This window comes from Geotrypetes seraphini, chromosome 10 (genome assembly GCF_902459505.1).
Source record: "Geotrypetes seraphini chromosome 10, aGeoSer1.1, whole genome shotgun sequence".
Taxonomy (NCBI): Eukaryota; Metazoa; Chordata; class Amphibia; order Gymnophiona; family Dermophiidae; genus Geotrypetes; species Geotrypetes seraphini.
Genome location: NC_047093.1, coordinates 9,039,627 through 9,059,863, shown reverse-complemented (window position 1 = coordinate 9,059,863; position 20,237 = coordinate 9,039,627). Strand labels below are relative to the sequence as shown.

General features: G+C 42.6%; 1 protein-coding gene across 4 annotated transcripts in view; it reads left to right on the top strand.

Moving 5' to 3' along the window:
- DNAI2 (dynein axonemal intermediate chain 2) overlaps positions 1-15,540 on the top strand; it is a 35,954-nt gene extending 20,414 nt beyond the window's left edge. For 3 of the 4 annotated variants that reach the window (XM_033961974.1, XM_033961971.1, XM_033961972.1), the window contains 7 exons: positions 868-990; positions 2,089-2,312; positions 4,623-4,758; positions 6,816-6,962; positions 7,898-8,128; positions 13,085-13,123; positions 14,313-14,466. In XM_033961974.1, coding sequence (XP_033817865.1) covers positions 868-990; positions 2,089-2,312; positions 4,623-4,758; positions 6,816-6,962; positions 7,898-8,128; positions 13,085-13,123; positions 14,313-14,318 — 906 coding nt within the window. In that variant the 3' untranslated portion in view covers positions 14,319-14,466. Of the gene's footprint in view, positions 1-867; positions 991-2,088; positions 2,313-4,622; positions 4,759-6,815; positions 6,963-7,897; positions 8,129-13,084; positions 13,124-14,312; positions 14,467-14,690 lie in introns of those variants that run through there. The other variant, XR_004540950.1, reaches the window with a different exon arrangement.
- The last annotated feature ends 4,697 nt before the right edge of the window (positions 15,541-20,237 follow it).

Genomic DNA, 20,237 nt, shown 5'->3' with positions numbered 1-20,237 from the left:
AGATTTGCATACCAAGAAGGCAGTTCAGGCCAATCTCTCTCATAGAAACATAGAGTATGACGGCAGAAAAGGGCTGATGGCCCAACAAGTCTGCCCACTCAAGAACCCTCCCTCCTTCGGGAATCCATCTTTTAAGCATTCCTCTGGAGCGACCCCACCTGTCTGTCCCATCGTCCCTTGAAGTCGAGCGTGGTTCTGGCCTCGACTACCTGGCATGGAAGACCATTCCATCGATCAATTACCCTTTCGGTGAAGAAATACTTCCTGGTGTCCCCATGAAATCTTCCCCCCCTGAGTTTTAACGGATGACTTCTTGTCACCGTGGGACCCGTAAGCCAAAAGATTTCTTCCTCCACCTCAATGCAGCCCGTGACGTATTTGAACGTGTCTATCATGTCCCCCCCTTTCTCTGCGCTCTTTAAGAGAATATAAGCGCAGCCTGCTCAAACGTTCTTCATATGGGAGATTTTTTAGTGCTGAGACCATCCTAGTGGCCATTCACTGAATCGACTCCATTCTCTTCACATCCTTTTGATAATGTGGCCTCCAAAACTGAACACAGTACTCCAGGTGAGGTCTCACATAGACCTCGAGGACCGGACTTGGGCAGACCTGGGTTACAGTTTATGGACTTCATCTCCAGAAATATATCCAAACCTTTTTTTTTTAAACCCAGATACTCTAATTGCTTTTACCAAGTTGCAGAGCTCAAATATGCATCAAGTGAAAAAAAATATTTTCCTCAGTTTGTTTTGCAAATATTCTGCTTAGTAACTTCATGAGGGGTGTGAAAACTTTACTTACAGTGATCAACTGCTCACCCCCTCCCCTACACTCACACATCTCCTAACCCCTTTATTGCTGCAGGTGATGTGGTGGGACATTCGTAAACTGAGCGAGCCAACTGAGATCCTAGTTCTGGACATAACCAAAAAAGGAGACCTGAACAATGCTTTAGGAGGCATCGCGCTGGAGTTTGAACCGACCATGGTAAGGGTCTCCCTTTGGCTCATTGGCATCGGATGAGGTGAGAACAGAGGGACGGGAGAATCTGCCATGTTCTGTACTCTAGAGCAGGGGTCTCAAAAGTCCTTCCTTGAGGGCCGCAATCCAGTTGGGTTTTCAGGATTTCCCCAATGAATATGCATTGAAAGCAGTGCATGCACATAGATCTCATGCATATTCATTGGGGAAATCCTGAAAACCCAACTGGATTGCAGCCCTCAAGGAGGGACTTTGAGACCCCTGGATTAGAGTGTGTATGTCAAAGATGGGCAACTCCAGTTCTCAAGGGCCAGAATCCAGTCGGGTTTTCAGGATTTCCCCAATGAATATGCATTGAAAGCAGTGCATGCACATAGATCTCATGCATATTCATTGGGGAAATCCTGAAAACCCGACTGGATTGCAGCCCTCAAGGAGGGACTTTGAGACCCCTGCTCTAGAGGATGAGAAGCAAGGGGGAGTGTATCCACTCATGTTTTTAGTGATGGAGTAAGGGCCCCTCTCATGCCCTCTTCCCTTCCCCCCTGCCACACATTTGCTACCTTCCCCCATACCTATTTAACTTCTCCGGTGTGAGCAGCATGCATATGTCAGTGTCGACTTGCCCTCTGACATCACTTCCTAGCTGCGGGTCCCAGAAGTGATGACAGAGCGCCGATGCCGTGGGCAGCAACCTCCCGCCGGGGAAGGCAAAGGGCACACACGGCAAGGAGAAGAGCAGAGGGGTAGAGAGGGGGAGGGGTGCCGCACCCAGGGCGGACCGCACCCCCCATTACTATGCCATTGCGTGTTCCTTTTTTCTATCTGGATATTTGTGCGTGTTCTCTGTGAAAATGTTATCCATAATGTAGTGTTTGGAACATTCAGTAGCCAAATTATCTTCTTATATTTTAATTTGAGCAGACAGGTTCAATAAATCTGTTCCCAGAAGAGCTTACAGTTTAAGTGGTTATGTCCTGTGTTTGAGAAACAGCGATTCAAGAGCATCTAAGATACACAGTTCTGCTGAGAAATGTTTATCATTTTTTCCGAGAAGGACATGTTCATTTCTATACTAATGGCGACAGCATTTTCGGTTAACAGCCAACAAAGTTCATGGTAGGCACAGAGCAAGGGATTGTGATTTCCTGCAACCGCAAAGCAAAGACCGCAGCCGATAAGATTGTCTGTACCTTTGGCGGGCATCACGGCCCCATCTACTCTCTTCAGAGGAACCCTTTCTTCTTAAAGAACTTTATGACGGTGGGAGACTGGACCGCCCGCATTTGGTCAGAGGACAGCAAAGAATCATCCATCATGTGGACCAAGTAGGAGGTTTAACGCTTTTCAATGTTTTCCAAAATTATTTGTTCCTTGATAGCACTGTCTCTTTTTAATAAGAGAGTCTGAATTTTGTATTAAAAATCATGACAATTCTACAACTAGGCACACCTTGCAAGTGTTAAGTGCATTAGCATAAAAAGAGTGTGTCACTGTAAGGAAGGGCTTATGTGTTGGCGGAACATAAGAGGGGGATGGGGAGTCTCTTAACTTAAACGTGCAACTTATAGAATAGGCCTATTTACACTGACCATAGACCTGGCATAAATGGTCATGCTTTATGGATTGGATTTTAACACAGCAGCACAAGTGGTGACAGAAAAAGACCTTGTGGTCCATCCAGTCTGCCCAACGAGATGACCAGAGCCTCACCCACCATTCGATGTAGGCTTGGGTCATCCATGTGTAAATACTGCTTGTGAAATCGCCACCATTCCAACCATATAAGCAAGCAAACATGACGGGGGTGAGATATGTGTCAAGATGCCTTCCCCTCCCTCCTAAGCTGCACAGTTCCCCCACTCTCAGTCTATGGCAACACGATCAACACCCTGGCGTGTCTCTCGCCACGTGTGGGACACAGACCATACAAGTCTGTTTGGCATCAACGTCAGCTCCCACTGTTTTTGCCCAAGGTAACACCTCAACAGCCGTGTTGCATTCCCATCCTCTTTCTGTTTAAACATCCTCTGTGTCCCAAACATTTTTGAATTCATTCACAGTTTGGACAACACCGCTTCTCTCAGAAGGACATTCCAAGCATCCACCACCCTCTCTGTGCAAAAGTATTTCCTGACATTACTCCTGCTCATGTCCTCTAGTCCTGCCACCCCTATGTCTCTGAAAGAGGTTTGTTTGACTATTAATACTTTTCAAGTACTTAAAGGTCTGCATCATATTACCTCTCTCTCTTCTTTTTTCCAGCATATACATATTTTAAGACCTCCAGTCTCTAATCGTACATCTTATGGCACAAACCCTGTACCATTTTCATTGCTGTCCTCTGAACCACCCTCAAGTCTTTTTACATCCTTGTAGAGATACGGCCTCTAAAACTTGACACAGCTACTCCAAGTGAGGCCTCACCAAAATGACTTCTACAAGGGCATCAACACCTCTTCTGGTTATGCCTCTCTCTATATAGCCCAGCACTCTGGGCAACAGCCATCGCTTTCTCACATTTCACCGCCTTGAGATCTTCAGACACCATCATCCCTAGGTCTCTCTCTTGACCCTTGTATGTCAGTCTCTTACCCCCTAGTACATTCTGTTCTCTTGGGTTTCTGCACCCCAAGTGCATCAGTTTACACTTTTTCACATTAAATCCTAGCTGCCAAACATTAAACAATTCTCATTTTTGTAGATCCCTTCTCATATTGTCCACACCCACCGGGGAGTCCACTCGGTTGCAAATCATGGAATCGGGGCACCCTGATGCCATATATATGTAAATCGCTTTGACTGTAACCACAGAAGAGCTTTATAATCGAGTCTCCCCTTTCCCTACTGTAGAAACGGTGGTGTAGCGAGGGTGAGTGGTGCCCCCCCTTCTTCGCACCCCCCCCCCCTTGTACCACTTTAATTTTCCCGGCATCAGCAGCATCACAAACTTGCTGCCCACGTTGTGTCGCTCTCTGTTTCTGACGTCGCTTTTTAGGGACGGAACTCGGAAATGATGTCGGAGAGTGCCGACACGGGCAGCAAGTTCGTGATACTGCTCGTGCCGGAAAAATTAAAGAGGTACGTGGGAAGGGGGTGCATACATGCAGCAGGAGGGGGCGGGAAGGAGCGGGGGCAGGGCAGAGAGAAGGATGGGTGTCAGCGTCCCCACCAAGACAACACCCAGATACATAATTAACTGGTTATGTTTTGTAGAAGGGTTTTCTTCTGTTCCTTAGAAATACTCCAGCCGCCGCCAGCTGTATTCCTGGCTATTTATTGCTGGGCCATGTCCAAACACCAGCACTAAATATCCAGTTTTAGGATAGCCACTAAAATTTATGTTGTTAAATGCAATTTTCTGCCTTTGACTGCATAATCTGCTATTTATGTGGCCCGGTTGAAGGGGCTCTTGGCGCTTAACCATCTAAGTGTTTACATCACCCCGGAACACCCACAAGTTAGCCAGTTTCAGTTCAGGTGCTAACTGCAAAGAAGTTTAAGAGCCTTTAAAAAAAAACCACAGAGAAGCGATGTCTTGAATCTGGTACGGACTGTCTGCAGTACTATTGCTGTCTCTGTGGAGCCTCTTCTAAGATTTCTCAATTCCCTGAGGAACGCTGTGATCTTTGTCGCAGGTATCAAATGGCGTATGTGACAGATGGATGCTGGAGTCCCACCAGACCAACTGTGTTCTTCACCAGCAAAATGGACGGCACTTTAGACATCTGGGATTTTGTTTTCAAGCAGAACGACCCTGCCCTCAACCTGAAGGTAACAATTCATCTACTCGCCTCCGGCATGTTTAGGATTGTTCCTGTCTTTTGCGCTTTAAATTGTGTTTCTAGCACACTTTCAGGAAACTGAGTCCAGGTGTGCTTTTTTTTCTTTTTAAATCTTTATTGATTTTCAAACTTTGACAGTGCAAGACAATTAATTGAACATAAAATACTGCATAAAACGCACTATTAACTACACAAGTAATACATAAGAACATAAGCAGTGCCTCTGCTGGGTCAGACCACAGGTCCATCCTGCCCAGCAGTCCGCTCCCGCGGTGGCCAAAAACAGGTCAAGGCCTGTCTGAATCATCAGAAGGGCTCCCCTGCCACCTTGGTTTCCCATTTAAGTTCTGCCCTCCTATCGAAGTCCTAGCCCTCCGGTCTTGCACATGCACGACCAGGTTGGTTTACTCAGTACCCCACGATCCCTCTATCCCTCAGGAATCCATCCAATCCCTGCTTGAATCCCTGTACCGTACTCTGCCTGATCACTTCCTCCGGTAGCGCATTCCAAGTGTCCACTACCCTTTGGGTGAAAAAGAACTTCCTTGCATTTGTTTTGAACCTGTCTCCCTTCAGTTTCTCAGAATGCCCCCTCGTATTTGCTGTCCCCTTCAGTCTGAAGAATCTGTCCCTATCCACCCTCTCTATGCCCCTCATGATCTTGAAGGTCTCTATCATATCTCCCCTGAGTCTCCTTTTCTCCAGAGAGAAGAGCCCCAGCCTATCCAGCCTCTCGGCGTACGAGCAGTGTTCCAGCCCTTTTACCATTTTTGTTGCTCTCCTTTGGACTCTCTCAAGTACCGCCATGTCCTTCTTGAGGTGCGGTGACCAATACTGGACGCAGTATTCCAGATGCGGACGTACCATCGCTCGATACAATGGCATGATGACTTCCCGTGTTCTGGTTGTTATGCCCTTCTTTATGATGCCCAGCATCCTGTTGGCTTTTTTCGAGGCTGCTGCGCACTGTGCAGATGGCTTCAGTGATGCATCCACCAGCACACCCAAGTCTCTCTCGAGTCTGCTGTCTCCCAACAATACCCCCCACAATCATTTTCTCCCACTCTCCTCCAAATTATTAATACAATATGACATATGATGTGATTGCAATATTATAATTAAGTAATTTAAATCCTCAAAATACATTTCCCTCCCCCCACCCACCCTGGATGTGTAAGGAAATCTAGGAGAGATACATGACCCTTATTGCGAGGTAACAAATATAGACAATGGGCTCCACACTTTTTTAAATGAATTACTAGACCCCAAACGTTCCGCATTCATTCTCTCATATTTATATGTGGTACATACATTTGCCCACCAAAATGTGTAATTTATTCTGTCATGGCTCTTCCAGTTATGTGTGACCATTTGGATGGCGATTCCCGTCATGATCGAGAAAAGACGGCTTTTTTCTTCCTCTCAGCAGGGAGCCATCTACGGAGGCCCATAATGTACAACCTGTGTTTCCCACTTTTCTTTATAGTAGAGATTGGTTCCTACAGTCTTTGGCAGAGAGAATAATAATAATAATAATAACTTTATTTTTCTATACCGCCATGCAGCTGCCCCCAGATGTTCTTTACTGCATCCGCAGACGCCAGCATCAGAGCTGCATGGCCTTCGCATCCTCATTCAGAAAGGCAGAAGTCAAGCCACAGCCATTTCTGCTGTTTGGCAGTCAAGTGTTTATCAGTGCCCATTGTGTAATGCCAGCTATTCCCATAAGCACCTAGTTATACATATTTAAATTAAACAGCACATTTCCGAGACATGTGATATCATTTAGTAGGCAAGAAGTAAAATCAACCAATTTCACAGGAGGGCTCTGTAGTCCCTCTTCATCCCTTTGCATTTTCCAAAATGAACTGCATATATTTATTTACCATGATTGTCCAGGGTGTCTGGTAGCATTATAGAAGTAAATAGTAGCAGTGGCTGTCATTAGAGCACATGACTTCGTGTCTCCGCCAGCTCTTAGGTTGTGCGCTGATGCTTTCCAAAGTAACCTAGTTACGAGAGATCTGGGCATTTATCTCCCTCCAGGTATGTGATGACTCCCTGCACAGCATCCGGGTTCAGGACAATGGACGATTTATGGGCTGTGGTGCCAAGAACGGTACAGCAACATTACTGGAATTCTCCTCCGGCCTTTACACAATGCAGAGAAATGAAAAGAATCTAGCCACGTCTGTAAGTCTTCCCCTTTTCTACCTGCAGGGAATAGAGGCCGTTTCTGCTTTTCAGCACTAAGTGTCGGAAACTAGACTTGGGGCACCTTTGAAATGCCAGAGCACATGAAAGGAAATTAGGTCTGGTTTTGGTTGCCCTGGGAGACAGAAGGTTAAAGAGATTTTACACTCCTAGGAGGGAAAGGGAATGTGGACAGGCATTGGTTCCATCCTGCATAAAAGACAGGTGCCAGGGAGGGAAGTTTTGCTGGCACTTTCTCAGGCCCAGAGGAGCCCCTTTTTCCAGTTAACTGGCAAAGCATCTTTAAGAGCCACTGCAGCAAATCCTAAAGTGGCAGCCATAGTTCTGGTTCCACTTGCAGACAGTAGTGGTGTAGCTAGGGAGGTTAACGCTGGGGCGGGGGTGCCTGGCATCGCCAAGCTGTGCGCCCCTCTGCTACTTGAGCACTCGCTGCCCCTCACCACTTGAATGCCCCACCCCCCTCATAGCTCTTGAAACATTCACCTGCTGCTCACGCCAGCCTTGGCTCCCTTCTGATGTCACATCCTGGTCCCTTGACCAAGAAATTACGTCAAAGGGGAGCCGAGGCCGGCGCAAGCAGTAGGTGGAAGATGCGGGGGGGAGGCACCTACGCTGCCGCAATGACACTGGGCTTACTATGCCACTGCTTGCAGGGTCAGCCCAATGAGCTTCTGTTTAAGCTTTGTATGTACTCTTTGTGTTCTTAACCAAACTCTGCTCTTTAATCACTTCCAAAATTACCTGCAACTTTTAATCGAAGTTTGTGTAACCCTGGAGTTACTGACCCTGATACTAGAATGGTTCTAATACATTTTATGCAATTAATTTCACTTCCTGCTGAACCTCTCTGAGGGGACTGAACCCAGGTGCGTTGAAGGGGCGCAACCTTACACCTACGTTTGGTGTCCTCTTAGATGTTTGAACGGGAGACGAAGAGAGAAAAGATCTTGGAAGCCCGCCACCGGGAGATGCGACTGAAAGAACGCGAAAAGTCTGAGCATGGCAGAGAATCGAGGGAGAAGTCTTCGAGTGATCACAAGTTGATAGTCATGGCAGAGAACGATTTCTTTGATATCCTGGAGACAGAGAAGAAGAAGCGTGAGCAAGAACTGGCCAGAAAGAAAGAGCTGGAACAGAAGCAGAAGGTAGGTACAGCACTGGAAGCCATTTCTGCCCATAAACCCCCTAATTCTATAAAAAGCACAAAGAATTGTGTCTGCTAATTTAGGTGTGTACCCAGTTTGCATGCACAATTTAATTGAATGGTGGCAGTAATTAGAACTAATATTTGCTTGTTAAAATGCCAGTTGGAATCAGTTACAATTTAAGTGCGAGTCAAGAAAGGGGGTGTGGAAATGGGTGGATCCTGATGTGAAACCAACTTGTTTATTTCATAAAAGGACACGAGCAGAAGCTGTGGACCCTACACAGCACTGTGTTTCAGCAGTCTGAGGAACGCCTGCATCAGGGGTCACTAAACATAAAAATATAACACAACATATTAAAACACATCATATAAAAATTAAAAATTTTTCCTAAGCCATACAAGTAAATGAATAAATACATATAAATATAATACATATATCAAAGATATATGTGACAAACAAAACATATGATAATGTTTATGCAAATACCTAAAAATGGATCCATACCTGTGACGTATATGTTCACAGATGACAGGTCTGGGATAAAACAAAGCTGTGTAGTAAAAATATGGAAATAGGACCATCAAAATACCATATTTCATCAGGAGAAAAACTCTAAAAATGACAGCATAACATAATATTTACATAAGACAATAAAAGAGAGCAAAACATGTAGCTGCGTGAACAAACTTCAAAGAACAGGTTTTGTAACAAGCTAGCAACCATACAAGATGTTAATACAGAAAATCTCAAATGTATCACTCCATAACTTTGTAACAAAATAGCAACTTTATAGAATGTTAATACAGAGAATCTCGAGTGTAGCATTTCATGCATTGTAAATCCTGAACTGAAGAAAGAGGAAGGTGAGTATAAAGAGAGAGATGAAAAGCCACAAGTGAGGAGAAAAAAAGGAGAAAAAGTAGAAAAGAAAAAAAGGGGGCCAAGAGAAAAGAAGGAAAAAAGAGAGAAAGAAAAAAGAAAGGGGGGGGGGGAGAAGAAAAACCACGCCAAAAGAACACAGAAGAAAATCAGAGGACAGCAAAGAAGGAAACTGTCCCATCAGCATAGTTGTAAGGGAAAACCCAAAATGCTAAAAGTGACACAAACAAGGTTAATTAATGATACAGCAAAAACTTGAAAAAAAACAGAACACCAACCCAAAAGGAAAATATGTAGAACTATATGAAAGAGCCTGCCGTACTGCCCAGTTAAAAGCATATAAGGATACTGATACAACTGCGTGGCAGAAAAAACTGCAAATAGCAGTGTCAGAAACAAGGGCAAGAAATGCTGAACAAGTGTATAAAGAAATAAATGCACCTCAAGCCATATTGAAAAAGCAAAGAAACGGAGTAAAAATCAAATAAACCATGAAAGGTGTCCACTTACCTCGGTCCAACTAACATGCCAAAATCATTGAAAAGCTATGGAAGCATTTTCAAAAAGGAAGCCGCCATTGCTGAAAGCATTTAAATACCCAGAGGAACCACAGCCATAAAACAGAAAAATAAGTAAAAACCCCAAAAAAGAAACACTTCTGAAATAAAAGAAAAAATGCTAAAGATTACCAAAACAGTTATATATGTTATAAATTAAACTTAGTTGAGAACTGATAACATATAATGTTTAAGAACTGATTGACAGGAAGGCGGGTCTACTAGGTCCACATGAAGAACAAGTAGAACAGTGCACATAAAGCTTGTTGATGGGAAAAAAAAGGGAAAAGCAAACCAAACAGGAAAGTAAAACAAAACTTCCATAGAACATACTGAACAAACATTGTATGAACAATGGGAAAAAGGGGGATGAAAACAAAAGAAAAGGAAAAGAAAAAAAGGGGGGAAGCCTTAAAGAAACGGATGAAAATCAAGTTCTAAATTAAGTCCCTGAGGGATTACTGTATCAAATTGAAAAATAGATTTTTGTTCCTTCTTGCAAAGTATATTATTTTTATATGGTGTGTTTTAATATGTTGTGTTATGTTTTTATGTTTAATGACCCTTGATGCAGGCATTCCTCAGACGCCAAAACACAGTGCTGTGTCGGGTCCACAGCTTCTGCTCGTGTCCTTTTATGAAATAAACAAATTGGTTTCACATCAGTGTTCTTCAATGGAGTGCTCATTGTCCGTTCCCACTTCCTTTTGTTCTGTTTTATACCCGTGGGTTCTCTGTCCTGTTGGACTTTTTTGGTGTTTACCTGGATCCTTTGTTATGCATATAATTATAAAATAAGGGAATCCACGCCTATCTTTAGATGGCATATTTTCATTGGTGCAAATGGCCAATCCTCAAGTTAATGCTACCTAAATGGTTTCGATTAAATCACCATCCCTAAGGACCCAATCTCAAATGTTGGGTTCCCGATCCTCTCAAAAAAGAGTGGTCGATAGTTAAGGCGGTTAAATAAAGGGGATTTGCTGTCTTGAATAAACGTTACAGTGAAACATGATGACATAGTGCTTATCCTAAAACTGACCACAAAGAGCTAAGTCCAATTACTACTTTAAAATTATTGCATTTAAAAAACTATTTAAGGGTATTGTACCCATGAATTGAAAATATTTAAAAGAATTTAATACATAAGATAGGATCCTGTGACGAAGTGACATGTTAATCACTGGGTAGATGATTGATTTGACCCCATGTGTTGTCTCTGAGGATCGGGAACCCAACGTTTGAGATTGGGTCCTTAGGGATGGTGATTTAATCGACACCATTTAGATAGCATTGGTATTGAGAATCGAGGACCTTTTCTAACAAAGCTGGTGCACAATTTATTTATTTTTTTTCAAAATCTTTATTCATTTTCATCTTACATCGAGTGCACAATATTACAACATCTGAACTTGTACACAACACTTGAATTTCTTACTATTATCATCTTAAACACATAAATTAATTCCCTCCATCACCCACCCTACCCACAAATATTGTAGTCAAAAATATTATATAAACATTAACTTCATATTTATTGATTAAACCTTAAAATGCTATTCCTTTCAGTGTAAAATGGCATCTAATCATTACAATAAGTTATCAATGGCCCCCAAATCTTTTTAAAATTATTATAATTCCCTTTTTGTATGGCAATTGTTCTTTCCATTTTGTATATGTGACACAACAAATTCCATCAGAAAGTGTAATTAAGTCTTGTGTAATTTTTCCAATTCCTAGTGATATGTTGGTTAGGCACAGTTCCTGGGCATAAGCAGTGTTCCACGAACTGCGCCTGAATTTAAATGTAATTATAGAATAGTGCCTTTTTTGGCTTTGATTTTTTTTTTTTTTTTTAATTTACCCCAAAACATTTGCTCATCTTTTATGTGTAGTAAAACTCTAACCCTTGAAATTTATGAGCATTCCCAGAGGGGGAGGGGGGGGATGGATTCAGTTTTAAACAACCAAAACTGCACAGTTTTCGCTTTAAAAATCTTCTACCCATTTGTATGTGTACTTTTTCTTAGGTGATAATTAATCTAAACTACCTGGCAAATTTTAGTTTACTGCATCAAACCCTGTGGGTAGAAAGTAAGGGTTGCTGCACCTCCGGTAGGTTTGATTGATGGGTTTGTGTGTGTTTACTCTGTCCTTGGAGCAATTCCATTCCAAATGGAGGACAAAGCAAACAATATTTCAAGAAAAGTGTAAAAACCTTCAAAGATAAAATCTAATTAAAAAAAAAAAAATGTATGTCCTGTGAGCCCTTTCAATTTCAAAGGGATACTTCTTTGTGAGAGGGAGTATGTTTGGGATGAGCTGCTCCAGAAAAGAAATTGTATCACTTCCTTCTGCCCCTTCAACTAAACCCAAAAGTCTTACATTGCATCTTTTGGACCTATTCTCCAGATCCTCCATCTTCCTTGACATAATGTGCAACTCACGATGGTCTATTTTGCACTCCACCTGTGCCTACTTTGGATAAATATAAAAGCTGTCTTTTCTTGATCATGACGGGAATAGCTATCCAAATGCTCATCCATGACTGGAAGAGCCACGACAGAATAAATTACACATTTTGGTGGGCAAATGTGTGTACCACATATAAATATGAGAGAATGAATGCGGAATGTATGGGGTTTAGTAATTCATTTAATAAAGTGTGGAGCCCATTTACTACATTTGTTACCTTGCAATAAGGGTCATGTATCTCTCCTAGATTTCCTTACACATCCAAGTTGGGTGGGTGGGGGGAGGGAAATGTATTTTGAGGATTTAAATTACTTAATTATAATATTGTAATCACATCATATGTCTTATTGTATTGATAATTGGGAGGAGGGTGGGAGAAAATGATTGTTTTATGTATTACTTGTGTAGTTAATAGTGTGTTTTATGCAGTATTTTATGTTCAATTAATTGTCTTGCACTGTCAAAGTTTGAAAATCAATAGAGATTAAATTTTAAAAAAAGAAATGTATGACATAATATAACTCAAATCCCTCCGTTCCTAAATTTATCCTACTCAATCTGCCAAGGAAATGAATAATCCTGAAGAGCATAAGGTCATCTCTTCCCAGAGCCCCTCCAGCAGCTTATTCCACTCTCAGCCACTGCTGCCCTTCTCTCTCCTACTAGGCAAGACTAATCGCCTACCTCTCTACTGTGCATGCTATGAGGAGATTGATTCAGCAGTGTACAAGCAGCCCTCTGTACAGCCCACAGAACAAGGGAGGGTGATATAACATACCATGGTCCTCTGTACTTTTCAGATGAGGCAGGGGAATGAAATGAGCAGCTGTTTGACTTTTAAGATTTATTATAGGACCCTAACAATGGGTTTTAGCTGTCGCCTTTGAGTCCACTATCAGGAATAGAAACTGAAGCCTCTAAAGCATTTTTATATACTTATAAGTGTCATATCATAAGGAGCATAGATTAAGTGTTCTAAAGATTAATGTAAGCCCTGTTTTCTAACTCAGAACTTAATGTTTTTTCCATTTGATTTCAAAAGGAATATTTTGATGAAAAAGAAGAAGATTTTGAACAAGAGGTAATTTGCTGACACCGGCTGCTCTCGTATTCCTCTGCAGACTCAGGCTCTGGTGATGTTGCCCAGATCAGTGTCCTTCAACTGCCGGTCCGTGGACCGGTGCCGATCTGCAGAAATTTCCTGCCAGTCCACAGGGCGGGCATGTGCATCAGACCCAAGACAGTGTTCTTCAGCCGCCAGTCCACAGTGCGATCAATGTGGCGTTGTCTTCAGGCCGGCTCTCTCTTCCTGAGTGCTGCAGTGCACAAAGCCATGGGAAAAGGCTCCTACGCATGTCCTGCACCTGAACCGGAAGCCTTCTCTCTGACATCGCAACGTCAGAGGGAAGGCTTCCAGATGAGGCGCGGGACGTGCGAGGAGCCACTGCCCACAGCTTTGTGCACTGCTGCACTCAGGAAGAGGGAGCTGGCCCGAAGATAATACCAGGGGGCAGGCCAGAAGGCAAGGCACAGCATAGAGGGAGGGAAACAACAACGGTAGGGGGAATGATTTTATTTTTTTATTTAGTGATTGATTTACATCTGCTGTCTGTTCAGGAAGAAATGTATTGGTTTCTTTTCCTCTGGGGTTGTACTGCATTCAGAGTCTTGCATCTTAGGGTTATCTGTTTTCTGGTAGGAACAAATGTTGAAAAGCATACAGTGTGCTTTGTGTATTTTAATTTTATGGTTAACCATTATGTGTTAACATGATTATTTTGTGTGTGTGTGTATATATGAAAAATGAATGGAAAAAATGGTGTTACAATTAGTACTGTTATGGGGGTGGAGATTGGGTGGATATGGGCGGGGTCTGGCCCACGACTTAGCCCAGTGTTCTTCAACTGCTGGTCCGCGGACCGTTGCTGGTCCACAAAATAATTATTTTATTTCCACCGGTCCATAGGTGTGAAAAGGTTGAAGAACATTGGTCCAGATGATAACACCTGTTCTCTCTAGCTTCTTTTCTCTGCGTTTCCTGCTTTGCCTGGCTTCTCCGATTCTCCATCCTTGGTGTCCTCCCATCTCTTCATCCTCAGCCTTACTATCCTTTGTCTTTCTCCCCTATCTTTCTGTATTTTACTTTCAAATCTCTCTCCAGTTGTCTGTCTGTCTATCTATCAAAATTGTCTTTACTAATTTTTTTTCATAATTGCAATCTTCTTTTATGAGGTAACTGTGGGATGCTGACTGTCCTTTTGTCTTTTTAGGACTGAACCTGAGAAACAGAGAGGGGAATCGTCCTCCATATCCCAGAACAGAAGAATAATTAACACCAGTAATTTATTCTAATTGTTATTTTTTTTCCTGTATGGTCCAAATAAACTTTCTATAATATTTTTATTTTAATAGTTTTACACCTTCTCCTCAAGTGTATGATTCAACAGATCTGCTTTGCTTAAAATATGTCTGGCCCTTGCATTAATGATACTGTTTGGGTGGGGGGGGGGAAGTTGAGCCTTTTTATTTCCCTCTGCCCCTAGCGTTGCATTCGACCCTAGGCGCATCCCTTTGTCTCCCAATACCTTTTTATATTAAACAATTTTGCCGAATAAGAACATCATTCCTACACTTCTCCGACATTTCAGGCATCAAGATTAATGAAGAACTGAACCCATGTTGAAGTCTTGCAGTGGGAAAGCATGAGGAGATCCTGTATGAATGAAGACCACTCTTCACACGAAAATGCTTCGTCTGATCACTATATTCTGCTTTCACTAAACAGTTGACACAAGGCACAGTTGAGCAGAGGCTCATCCGTGGAACAACAGGGGCAAAATCCAATAGGTCCAAACAGCACGGAACACAATGTGTGGCTTGCGGTTACGTGACATGACAGAGTTCAAATCCCCATTTCTCCCATTGATAAAACTTTGGGCAAGTCACTTCATCTCCTGCTGGCTTTGGGTACCCACGTAGATTGTAAGCTCTTTGGGGAAGGAGTTTATATCTCAAAAAAGAAAAGTTATAAACCATCCTGAGATCAAATTGGAAGGGAATCTACAAGAACAATAACACCATCTGCTTGTTAATTTGGTACTGGAGTATACACCCTCCCCCTACTGTTACCATGCACAAAACACATGTCTCATGCACTGTCTGCCAGATCCACATGTAAACTAATTGGCCAAACAAGCAATAATCAATTATTGGCACTAATTAGGACTTATGCCTGAATTTGCTCTACACCAGTGTCTTGCAAACTTTTTAAAGCCATGGCACACTAAACTCGGGGCCGTGGCTGGAGTTCATCTGGAAATGCGTGGACGTCAACAAGAAGTCATGCACATGTGAGACATCATCATGCCGATGTCTGGGCCCTCCAGAAGGGGGGAGGGGAGAGACACCGGGTCACTGTTTACAGGATGTGCCTCTCAGCGCAAGAGGCCCATCCTGTAAGCGCAGCATCTTGCTACACATCCGGAATGTCGCCAAAGCCCACAGTTTGCGATACGTTGCTCTACACCAGTGGTCTCAAACTCAAACCCTTTGCAGGGCCACATTTTGGATTTGTAGGTACTTGGAGGGCCACAGAAAAAAATAGTTAATGTCTTATTAAAGAAATGACAATTTTGCATGAGGTAAAACTCTTTATAGTTTATAAATCTTTCCTTTTGGCTAAGTCTTAATAATAATATTGTCATTTACAGCTAAAGAGACATATGATCAAGAAACTGTTTTATTTTACTTTTGCAATTATGATAAACAAAGTGAGGGCCTCAAAATAGTACCTGGCGGGCCGCATGTGGCCCCCGGGCCGCGAGTTTGAGACCACTGCTCTACACCCTCTGTAACATGCATGCCTGAATTTCATAGCATGGCCCTGGAAGGGGCATGGATGGGTTAGGGGCGTTCCCAGAAATTAGGTGTGATGTTTTAGAACAGCTGTATTTGCATATCTAATTGCCATCATTTGGGTATGAGCATTTACTCCTGCTTTTGGCAGGTGTAAATAAATGCTTTGGTCCAAAGATAGCTGCAAACGGTGCTCTAAGCCGGTATTCAGAAACTAAACTGCATCTTCTCTATAACAATAGAGCTCGGCACGGTTTACAATATGAATTTGGGATAGTATGGAGAGGAGCGGAATTTACAACTTTGAAAATACCTAAGTTCCATGCACAGCACCCTTCTGAGAAGGCTAGTTTAGCACAGATCATCCTGGTGCATTTATTGAATTTCCTGCTTTATAAAGAGGAAGGGACACATGTCCAGGTTCTGGAGTAGACGCTCCATCATAAAGGATAATGCGCCGACCTCTTTTGGACAATGTCTATCTATCTGGAACACATTGTATTGAATGGCAGAACTTGCCAAATTCCCCAGCCACCTTCAAAACCAGAATATATCCAACGCGAAGGAAAAGGGGATTGAGAAGGGCTGAGATTTCAAACAAACCTTTACAGTAAATCCGCAAAAAAACATTCCAAAGTAACAAAAAGATAAGAATAGCCTGAAACTGGTGTATTTTATTCTAAACCTCTTGTCTGTAGGGGAGCTTTGTTTACTCTCAGAACATGAAAAGATTTGTACATTTTTGAATCTCAATATCTTAGTACGCAATCAGGAAGCAAGAGCAGTATATGAGACTGACGTTAAGTAAGAGAAAAAGCTCAAATCACAGCACGCCAAGAGCCACCACCCGTATGCAATGGTGATGTGCAGAAGAAGGCTTTTCACTTTATTTTTGGATCATTTTAGGGGTTTTGGCTCATTTTCAAATTATTTTTGTTTCAGATAGTGATGCGTGTAAACTTTGAAAGCACTCAAAAATGTTTTAAAAGCCTGTAAATTAGTTTTACCCACATTAATTTTGAGGCTTTATTCATGTAAAGATTTTAATATAAATTTATTAAGCACCTTAAATTTTCCAAACTAAAAGTGCAAACCAAATTATATCCCTTCTATTCAAGCCTTTGCATTTTGATAAAGCTTCTTGTTATCATTACTCAGTACATTCCTGGGCCTTTTTTATGCTTCCCTTTGTTCTTATGTCTGCTGAGTTCTTAAGTCTCATCGCTTCAGACTTATTGATGAGCCACTAATGTCCTTTCAAGGGCTCCACACAGGTACAAGCCTTGAGTTTTCGTAAAATAAGGTGGTCCAAGAAACTCCTCCTCCACATCACTGACAAGAAAAGGTATCTAATAACAAATTTATCAAGCAGGTGCCTGAAGCATTTTTGGAGTGAGTATGCCATCTCCCCTAACCCCTGTTTATCATTTTCATCTCTTATCTACCCCCCTCCCCTCCCCAGTCATATACAATACAATTTGGTTCTTAGATTCCACATAAGGCCTACACAGCTCAAAGGAGATGACAAATTCAGGAAAAATATACAAATTGACTCAGCAATCATAATTCATTAGCCAGTCATAGTCTTCTATTGAGATCCCTTACATAGAGGATAGTGATCAGTGGAGATCGCTCTAAGGAAAGGGATGTTGCCAGTGGTGTGCCTCAATGTTCTGTTCTTGGGCCTGTTCTTTTAAACATTTTTATAAGTGATATCGCTGAAGGGCTGTCAGGTAAGATTTGCCTCTGCAGATGATACCAAAATCTGCAATAGAGCAGACACCCAGGGTGGTGTGAATAACATGATGAAAGACCTAGCGAAGCTTGAAGAATAGCCTGAAATTTGGCAGCTAAAATGTAATGCTAAGTAATGCAAGGTCATGCATCTGGGCTGCAAAAACTCAAAGGAACGATACAGTTGAGAGGAGAACTTATGTGTACAACAGAAGAGTAGGACTTGGGTGTGATTGTATGTGATGATCTTAAGGTGACCAAACAGGTTAAAAAGGTGATGACGAAAGCTAGAAGGATGCTAGGGTGCATAGGGAGAGGTATGGCCAGTAGGAACAAGGAGGTATTGATGTCCCTGTATAAGACTCTGGTGAGACCTCAGTTAGAATATTGTGCCACACCTTCAAAAAGTCCAGAGGAAGGCTACTAAAATTGTGTGTGGTCTTCATCATAAGACTTATGGGAACAGACTTAAGGATCTCAATCTGTATACTTTGAAGGAAAGATGGGAGAGGGGAGATAGGATAGAGACGTTTAAATATCTACATGATGTAAATGTGCATGAGTTGAATCTCATTTGAAAGGAAGCTCTGGAATGCAACATTCCATGCAACATTCCCAGGGCAAGCATAGGCCTCCCCCATATCTTCTCAACAGCAGACTATGGAGTTTTCCTCCAAGAATTTGTTCAAACTTCTTTTCAACCCATCAACGTTAACTGCTGTTACCACATCCTCTGGCAATGAGTTCCAGAGTTTATGCCATGGTGATATTTAAATATCTCTATCATATCTCCCCTCTCCCCCCCCCCTTTTTTTTTCATCCAAAATATATATATTGAGATTTTTAAGTCTGTCTATATGTTTTATGACAAAGATCACTCTCCATTGTAGTAGCTGGCTCCCTGGACTGACTCCATTCTGTTTCTATCTCTTTGAAGGTGTGGTCTCTAGAATTGTACACAGTACTCTAATGAGATCTCATCAGAAGCATTATCTCCTTTTTCTTGCTGGCTATTCCTCTCCCTATACACCCAAGCATCTTTCTAGCTGTCATCATCACCTTTTTGACCTATTTGGCTAACTTAAGATCTTCACATATGATCAAATCCAAGTCCCATTCCTCTTTCATACACAAAAATACTTCACCTCCTAAACCATCCTGACTCCCCACAGGCCTCTCAAGGTCCCGCTCCCACCCCATCACCTGCAATATGCCAAGTCCCCCCTCATCATCTCTCTCCCCAAATGAAGTACTGGAAGTTGCCACGAGAAGTCACAGCAGCCATTTTGGACAGGAATGAAGGGGCTACGCTTCTGCCCCGAAGACCCCTGATAGACCACCAGATACACAAGTAGGCCCGGGAGTCCTACCTGAACATGACAGAAGGGAGGAGGGCAGGGGATTCATTCAGGGGAGGGGCACTTGGCACATCATGGGGGTTTAAGAGGGGAGCTTGAAGAGGCCCACGAGGAACTCAGGAGGGTTGCTTGTTGTTTTTTTGTTAAAATACCATAGGTATGCTCGTGTCGGCTCAAAATTCATAAGAACATAAGATGTGCCTCTGCTGGGTCAGACCAGAGGTCCATCGTCCAGCAGTCCGCAGGACCTGTGTAGTAGTCCTCTATCTATACCCCTCTATCCCCTTTTCCTTCAGAAAATTGTCCAATCCCTTCTTGAACCCTATTACCATACTCTGTCATATCACACCCTCTGAAAGCTCATTCCAGGTGTCCACCACTCGCTGGAAGAAGAAAAACTTCCTAGCATTGGTTTAGAATCTGTCCCCTTTCAGCTTTTCCGAATGCCCTCTCGTTCTTGTAGTATTCAAAAGTTTGAAGAATCTGTCCCTCTTCACTTTCTCTATGCCCTTCATGATCTAAAGATGGGCATAATATTGGCTATCTTCCAATCCTCCGGGATCACGCCTGTTTTCAGGGATAGATTGCAAACTTGCTGTAGTAGTTCCGCTATTTCCTCCTTTAGTTCTTTCAGAACCCAGTATCGCATAGCTAAGTGACCCGCATAACCTGGGGCTCCTCCCCAGTGCCACTCCTGACCTGCCCACTTTTCAGTTGGGCAGTCTGAGGGAATATTCAGTGGTATTCTTTGGTTAATTGCAGCTGAATATCCCTTCTTAGGCAACTGGAAGCAATTTAAGCAGGCAGGAGAGCTTCGTTCCCTCTATGTTTAATGTAATAGGCCCAGTGCTTTGGAATCAGCTTCCAGAGGCATTGCGCTCAATATCGTCTTTGTCCTTTAAGAAAATATTAAAGGTGTCTTCTTTTCAGAAAGCATTTTTCGCTGATCCCTGAGTGTCTGTTAATTAGTGCTTCTACTCTATCTGCCAATGGGCCTATGAGCCAGGACTGGGAAGGCATGGGTGGCAAGCTATAACCTTCTTCACTATCCCGTTATGAAATGGAGTTCTGTATTTTTTTTATTTGATTGCCTAGATAGATCCTGTATCCTTGGGCAGTTAATCAAATCCAATAAACCTCAACCAGAATCAACTTAGAAGATATATCCAACTAGTATAACTCGACAAAGTCCCCTTGTCTCACCAGAGCTGTGTAAGGATTTTACATATTCAAAGACTAGTCCAGCTT